An 8663-nucleotide genomic window follows, 5' to 3' on the forward strand; every position below is an offset into this window, starting at 1 on the left:
ATAGGGCATGCTAAAACCCAGAATACCAGCTCTGTGGCATGGTGAAGAGGGAGGAACAGCATCCGTTTGGGAGTGACTACTGTCATTTCAAAACAAAGCAGATACATTGAGACATTAGTGTGAATATGACAGAGATTTGAAAGAGGCTGATAAATGATATAGGCCAGGGTATTGTCTTACGAGTGACACTGCATAAATGAAAGAATTACCATTATTATTTGGTACTTGATTTAAGATTTTGCCTTGCAATTTGAATATTACATTAAATGGAAATATAAAGAAGCTAAAAAGTTACTTACCAATACTGTATGTTGTTTCAAACATGTTTAAGACCTATCTGTGGAACACAAAAGGAGATTTAGATCCCAAATCATTTTCATTGTATGGAAAAGGAATGTCACTCACAAAAGGGAAAGTCCGACAGGTTTGGAACAACATGAGGGTGAGTAAATGGTGGCAGGTTTTTCATTTTTGGGTGAACTATCCCAGTCAACGTAAGCATAAAAAAAAGAAATTGTCTAAAAAAGAATATTGCCACAGAGGAGACGCCTCGACGATAATAACACATAGAGGGAAGTTGTGCTTAGAAGCCGGCGTGCGGCACAAACCGACCTAAACCAGTCTCATCTCCATGCACGGGCCTGCTGCTGCAGATGGAAGCTGGGGATAAATTCAGCTCTGGGTGTAACCATACAAAAACAAGCAGAAAAGACCTCAAACATGGCTTCTGGACACACTGCTGCCTGTAGGGAAGATTCTGGGGTCATAGACTAAGGTCACAGACCTGTCAACAGCAGAAAATCTCAATATTTGCAATGCATAATGATATTGGTTCAACATGTTAAATCAAACATCCCTATTCTACATTATTTGATTTTTTTCTTAAAGTGTCCTTGCATTCCCGTTTATCTACATTTATGCATTTGGCAGATGTTTTTATCCAAACTGCCTTGGAGTGTACTTTAAGTGACTTGGAGCTCCCTGAGGATTGAACCCATGACTTTTTCACAGCTAATGCAATGCTATGCCAATTGAGGTTCATAATTAAACCACTCCTTCCTCTAGTTTATTTTAATATTCTGGCTTGGATGTGTAATACTACAGCTATTGTACCTTTTACTTGTCAAGTTTCTTGTGATGTCCCTCACAAAATGTCTGCTAAATAACTAAATGGGATGTAAATATAATAAAATAATAAAAAATAACAACTGAAGCATACAAAAGGAATGCTCCCGTTCCTGTAAAAAAGCACACATATGAACATTGTAAAAATAATATCAAATCAACATATATTTTGTGTTACGTTAAAGGAAAACACCACCATTTTTTTATATTTTACTATGTTCTTACCTAAACTTTTTTTCAGTGCATGCACTTTTTATCTTTGCACAGCGCCCCGTGAATGTGTTAGCATAAACACTTTCATGTTTTTCCTATTTAAAGACTGTTACATGAGTAGTTACACGAGTAAGTATGGTGGCGCAAAATAAAACTTTAGTTTGGAGCCATAGGAATGAATGGGGCTAGGCTAAATGCTAACACATTCAACCTAACAAATTAAGTAAATTTGTTTTACTTGTCTATCAACTTATCACAAGTTATAAAGTTGTTTTAACTTTATACAGTAAACCTGGTACAAATATGCACCTGCTAACAAAATACAAGTCTAGTGCAGGTGACTTAACACAGCAGAGAGTGAGAGATTTTGTAACATCAATAGGCCCATGTGTTGCATCAAAGACAAGAAGCTTTCACTTTTGGGCCATCCTTTCTACCTACCGGTTGCCTTGGATACGCATTGTGGACATCACAAAGGAGCCAGTGTACAGTCCTGTGCAGACGCCTTGGCAGCCGCTCTGGCCATAGTAGCGATGTTCCCTCTCTGTGCAATGATGTAATGTTTTGGAGTGATCAGAGCTGCTCGGCGAGAACCGGAGTCAGTGTAATGGACGAGTGGTTTCTGTGGACAGAGTTTTATTTTTATGGTGGGTTGATTCAGTTTGGTTGTCTGTGGCTTACACTTTGAATATGAGTTTTCTGTGTAATTTAAAACTCTAAATTGAAGGTTTGCACCCAAGACTTGCATCTGTTATGATTTGTGTTTTGCCACTTTACTATCTGCAGTGAAACTATGAGCGGCTAATCCTTGGTTTGCACACACAAGTCGAATCACGCACAATTGAGGCAGTCTCTGTAACTCATGTAACGTATTACATAATCTGTGGGTCTAATCATCCTACGTATGGGATGCCATTGTGGTAAGGATTGCTAACAGAAACTGCCAATTTAAAATGATGGGAATTTCAGTTGGAATAAACTTAAATAGCAACTAAATTGGGATCCAACATGACGGCTGCACTGGGCAGCTTTCCTTTTAGTCCATGAGTTTTGTGACACATTTACATACAAGTTTTATATGATCATATGTTCAAGTTTGTATAGAAAATAATACAAACATGCAAAATTTAAGCATTTTCACCCTTATGAAAAGTAACCATAGTTTTTCTTTTGTGGTAAAAGTGTATAACCCACATGTATTTTTTGTGTAATGATTACTATTAGCAAAACCATGGTTTTACTACAGCAACCATGTTTTTAACTGTGGTATTTTCTGTAAATAAAAACCCTTTATGACAGCATGTGAACTTTTTCTCTGATATATTTGATTAATAAACTCAATTACAGTATACTGCAATACACTCTAAAAAACAAACGGTGCTATATAGCACCAAAACAGTTGCTTTGGATCGTAACGATAGAAGAACCATTTTTAGTGCCATATAGCACCGGTGAAGAACCAGTGAAGCACCAGTGAAGCACCAGTGAAGCACCTGTGTAGAACCATATAGTGCTATGTAGAACCATATGTGGTGCTATATGGCCCCTATATGGTTCTACACTGGTGCTTCACTGGTGCTTCACTGGTGCTTCACTGGTGCTTCACTGGTTCTTCACCGGTGCTATATGGCACTAAATGGTTCTTCTATCGTTACGATCCAAAGCAATTGTTTTGGTGCTATATAGCACCGTTTGTTTTTTTAGAGTGTACAATATCATCAGATTGGCTTATGCACAAACAGAAATTACATTTGCATAAAATTATTGGTCTGACTAATAATTTACTTATATATATTATATCTGTTATTATTATTATCATTCATATAAACAGGAAATCTATTTTTAATGTCCAGTATTGCCAGTATACATTAAAAAGAATACGACAGAATAAGGGCACTGTAGGTCTTTGTTGCTGCTTGCTGACTTAAAGGCTATATATTAAAACTGTTCTGTTCAATGAAACATTACTTGAATTGCTTTTATAACTTTTTTGGAGTTTGGATGGTGATACAAGCAAGTTAAATTTCGAATGAGTGGAATTATGTTGCTGTTGAGCTCACAAAAGAAGAAATCTAGTATGAGACATCTTGCGAGGAACTGCAGGAAAGAGATGCATCTAATTTCAAACACCTGAGTTGAATTTGTATATAGCTCTGATTTGAAAGCGTTGGGCTACAAACAGCAATTGCGCATCGGGCCTGCTGAAATCTAGAGGGGACGTTACCGACACCACGTGACGGGAAGGGCGCGGCTTGGGTGCATACTTGAAACTTTGTTGAACTCCTCCCCTTCAACAGCTGCAACGCATTTATACACATGTGCAAACTTTGCTCGTGCACGACACTCCCCAGACCTGTGCAGCGTAACACCATCGACAGTTTTCCAGCAAAACTCAATTCACCTGTGGATTTTCCAAGCGTCGCGGAGTAGGACACAAGGATCTCGGTCCTAAAACTTTTACCCTAAGCTGGAACTCACAATAGAAGATGTCTGCTACGGTTCTGTCTTCCATATACGATTTCGACAGGGTAAGGCAGTTTACACTTTCAAACAGTTGCTTAGTTTGTCTTTTAATTATACTTTCTGTTCACGCGTTATGGCGCTGTCTTGTATTAACTTATCTGGTTATGTAGGACGCGTTGGCAAAATTGGAACTTGACAACTCTCCGTTTACTTAAAAAGTATACACTTTAAAGTCTGGTGGTGTGGCAAATTTCGCATTGTGAAGTTTTTTTGACAGCTTTCGTTTGTTTCCGTTTAGGAAAAGCTCCCAAGTTCAAATGCAATCTATCTCCACAACATGCTGGAAAAGAGAAATGTCGGGGTCCCATTCGCCGCCTCGAATACTAACAGCAACAGACCTTTTGGTTATTTCAGGAGTAACTCAACAAACCACATGGACTTAAACTTGAGCAACCGACTCCAGGTCGGTTTGGAGAGCTCGACACCTGCCTTCATGAATAAAGAGAACAAACATCGCGAGCGCGCGTTCAGTGACACGGGCGAGCGCAGTCAACTTCAGGAACTCCTTCAGCAAAAAGCCGGCTCCCAGATCAACTCGACCCGCTACAAAACCGAGCTCTGCCGACCTTTTGAAGAAAACGGGACGTGCAAGTACGGTGAGAAGTGTCAGTTCGCCCATGGCTATCACGAGTTGAGAAACCTGTCTCGACATCCGAAGTACAAAACCGAGCCGTGCCGCACATTCCACACTATCGGTTTCTGCCCATACGGCCCCCGGTGCCACTTCATTCATAACGCGGAAGAGCGCAGAGCCCCCACCAGTAACGCACAGCCAAGGCTTAACCGGGAGATTGAACTACAGTCCACGAACCCGTTTATGACCCAACGGGAAAGACCAAAGCTGCACCACAGCCTGAGCTTTTCTGGTTTCTCCAGTTCCCACGAGCAGGCTTTGATGGACAGCCCGATTTCCCGCACGCCCCCGCCGCCCACCTGCGCCCTCGGCTTCTACGAGGACGCGCTCACTCCGACTTCTCCCTGTCTGAACGCGTTCACGTTTCCCGATCAGGATCTTAAAGCGTTTCTCGCGCCAATTATCACTCAGACTACAAGCGCGTTCACGCAGCAAAACGGTGATGCTTTGTACGGTAACATGCGTCCTCCGTCTCCCCCTTTCAAAATAAACCACCTGCCCTCCATGCATCCACTCTCCGAGTCTCCGGTGTTTGATGCTCCGAGTCCGAGCCCACCGGATTCCCTCTCGGATCCCGAGGGATACCTGAGCGGCTCGTGCTGTTCCTCTGGCACAATCAGCGGCTCGGAGTCGCCCAGTATGGAGGCGAATAGACGTTTGCCAATCTTCAGCAGGCTGTCGATTTCAGACGATTAATATGCTTTTATCCCAGTAGTGCCAACTTCAGGTCAAATATGGAATGATTGTCAGCTATTGGTTTGACCCAAGTGTTTATCTCATGATTGAGATTCGGTTTTTCGTTTTTTCTTAGAATGACATACTAAGATAATGGCTTGTACAGGCCAGGTAAAGTGTCTGGAAAAACATTCCCAAAGTTTAAGTGTTTGGCAGTGGTGTAAGAGCACAAGCACTGGTTGTGGATGTAGCGGGGACCCATGGGTTGATAGTGGAGTGTCACTGCGTATTGTTTCTTTTTTTTTTTTAAACTGTGTGGTATCATTGCCTTTTGCATCATGGTTTGAAATCTATTTAACTTATTTATTGTCATTTGAAAGTATAGCCTTGGAGGATAAATTGAGTCCATATGGTATTTATCAAAGCTAAAGCAATACACTTATCTTCCTGTTTAAATTGTGATCTCTGATATTAATCTGGAAACAGTTGGGTTTGTCTCACAATAATATATTTTTGTTTATTTTTACTGTAAATAGGTAAATAATTTAAGAAATTGTATGCTATTTATTTCAATTTTGTTTACTGTGTATATATTAAAAAGTGGGAGTGCCTGACGAGGTCACGCTGTGATTTCTTGTTTGGGAAGGGGACGTCAGAGGATCAATGGGCATTTGTAGAATGTAGCCTGTCTTGAGGTCTTTTTGACTGTAAAGAACTAACTGACTTCACACCTTAAGTATGACTTCTGTTTTTGTTGTTTTTAAATTAGCAACGATAAAGACAACCAAAAAAGTATTTGCACACAGTTATGTAATGTTTGCAGTCTACTGCCAGAGAATGTAGCACTCTCCTATCTCGAGGTTAATAACTAGCTAATACGTGCCTGCTGGGGTCAAAGATCCCACATAGTTTAACCTAATAAAGCAGTTGCTTTGGTGTATATAAAGCGAATTGAATGTAGCTTTTACATAGATCAAGATGCCTTTTTATGGTGACTAAGATGCTGTTTTGTTCTCTTTGTTTATTTTTAGATCATTTGTTCACACCATTCCCAATGAAAGATACTCTGCTTTCAACTGTACTTCTCAAAATGTGCCAGCTTGGGACATAAGGTTTTGAAGTTGGTTAACTATTTTTAGATGAAGTAAAACAACATTGAATGTAATGAGTGATAAGTCGGATTTGGGGGGGGGGGGTGCTGTTGTGTATACGAAGTGTGCAGAGTAAATTTGTAATGTTTTTATAACATTTCCCCTAGAAAAAATTAATAAAGGCATTTTTGAACAAGATATATGGCGTCTTTATCAATTGACATTGATATAGAAAAGCAGGATTTATTCATGCACTGTTTGTTAGGTTAGGGACTGTAAATGATTGTCTGCCTGTCTCCCTTCCTGCCCTCCTGCTTTTCTTTTGGAAAAATAGCTACTACAATGTCCTAGAGTTTGGTCTCCTCTCCTGGCAGAGTTTTCAATAGAGGACTGTTTTGTGTGAATGGCAGACAGTGGGAGGTGGGGGGGTGTGGGCACAGTGATATAAGGGAGGAAGTTAATATACTCCTAGTTAGTCAACCAACAATTTCCAGTGAAACAAGCCATTACTGGAAATGATAAACGGTTAGTTAATCCATAAAACACAAATCCATTTAATCCCAGCTTTAGACCATCCAGGTTTTCAAAAAACATCAGACGCACTTATAGGGTTTTGCAACTTGTATGGCTTTTTGAGATTAAATATCCGTTTGTGAGGGAAAACAACTAGCATTTTGAGCTCATTTAGAGATTGATAACTTGAGTTTAAATGTGAACATACTGTAAGTTGATAAAAATTGTAGCACAGCTGCTCCATGTTGGAATACGTAAAACGATTATTGGTTTTACATGTCCAAGTGTTGTGTCATGACTAGGCATGGGCCGGTATAAGATTCTGGCAGTATAATAACCTTTAGCAAAAATGCCACGGTTTTTAGGTGTTGCGGTTTTGCCATTGCAACACTAAAATGTGTTATTTTCAAATGCCAGGTAAAAATAAAGCCTTTAAATTATTAAATTTTATATAAACACAGCTCATACCTTGGAGACGGTATCACAGAACATTTTGTTTTGTTTTGAAACCTCGACAGTTTAAAACCTCGGTATACCTTGAAACCGGTAACTGGCCCATGCCTAGTCACGACGCACATGATGACTGTGATGAAATGTGCCACTAGTTTTATATTGTATACAACTTAAAGTGTTTATATGCATCTTATCAATCTCCAAGCTTATATACGCCTAGGAAGGCATTAAAGTGAGTAAATTATGAGATAATTTTCATTTTTAAGTGAACTTTTTCTTTAAAGTTCTCTCCAATATTTTACTCACCCTCTAGCCATAAATGACATTTCTCATTCAGCCAAACACAGCTGGAGTTTTTATTACTGTAAAAAGTGTGTGCCTAAGTAGATTTAACAAAGATAAAATGAGTAAACTGTATTAAAAAAATTAATTCTTGTTTTTTTAATCAAAATTTGAGTTAAAATAACATAAAAAGTTGAATAATTCGAGTAATTCTAAATGAACACTTTATTGAGTAAATTCAGCTTCATTTTGTCATGTATAATCCACTTAAATTTGTAAGAAGGAAATTAACTTAATATTTTTGTGTTGAAACTACATGAATGATTTTAGTAAACATAGCTAACTAGGCAGTAGACTCGTAGTTCCCAGCATGCTTTGCATGGGACTGCATTTGGACAGTGAAATTTAAATTTAAACGCTATTGTATGTGTTTTTAACCAAAAGGAAAGACTTTTCAGTGTTTAATGTTAATTTATCTTCGAGATTTAGAAGAGTTTCTGTTTCATCTTTGAGTTTGCCATTGTTCAGAAGACTGGTGCTTGTGCATAGACTGCATATTGAAGTATGTGGTGCTTTACACCTGCCCAAAACAAAACTGGGTGGTCACGTTGATTGAATAAACAATTTGTGCCCTCATCTCACAGAAAGATGAAGTCTAAATCAATGTTTATGAAAACAACAACAAACCATAAAAAAGTTACCTGTACCAAAAAAGTAAAATAAAAATAAATAGAGTAATACTAGAACTATTAGTTAACTCAACTTAATTTAGTTGCGTTTGTATTAAGTAATATTACAGTGTTTATTATACTTAAAAAAGGCTGCAAGTTGACTCAACCTAAAACATCAAATTCAGCCACTTGCCTCAATTTTTATAAGTTAGATTTAGGTTTTACTTTTAACAGTAAACATTCATATTTCTGACTATGACCGTACAAATGTTCACAAATGTTTCTGTCAAGCAGAAGGCCAACAAAAACCTATTGCTTCACTTTGAAAGACATTTAATAACTGCATGGATTAGTTTTTTTTGAGGGTTTAAAAATGGGGCACTATCCATTGCCATTGTAAAGCTGATATAATTATAGTTAAATATAACTATGAAAAAAGTAAAATATGGGCTTATTTAAATTTTGGGGTAAACTATTCCCTTA

At 38.5% G+C, this 8663-nt stretch overlaps 1 protein-coding gene across 1 annotated transcript; it reads left to right on the plus strand.

The window, feature by feature from the left end:
- Positions 1-3633: 3633 nt before the first annotated feature.
- Positions 3634-6459, plus strand: zfp36l2 (zinc finger protein 36, C3H type-like 2). The gene is made up of 2 exons (XM_065242261.1): positions 3634-3866; positions 4100-6459. Exons 1-2 carry the CDS (start codon positions 3825-3827, stop codon positions 5189-5191), a joined length of 1134 nt encoding a protein of 377 aa, XP_065098333.1. The 5' UTR covers positions 3634-3824; the 3' UTR covers positions 5192-6459.
- Positions 6460-8663: the final 2204 nt, after the last annotated feature.

The sequence above is a fragment of the Paramisgurnus dabryanus genome, chromosome 1 (genome assembly GCF_030506205.2).
Source record: "Paramisgurnus dabryanus chromosome 1, PD_genome_1.1, whole genome shotgun sequence".
NCBI classification, from domain to species: domain Eukaryota; kingdom Metazoa; phylum Chordata; class Actinopteri; order Cypriniformes; family Cobitidae; genus Paramisgurnus; species Paramisgurnus dabryanus.

Excerpts from the sequence above, each read along its gene's own strand:
- zfp36l2 (XM_065242261.1), top strand. The coding sequence starts at position 3,825 with ATGTCTGCTACGGTTCTGTCTTCCATATACGATTTCGACAGG. Across the intron at positions 3,867-4,099 it reads CCATATACGATTTCGACAGG|GAAAAGCTCCCAAGTTCAAA; the intron begins GTAAGGCAGTTT and ends GTTTCCGTTTAG.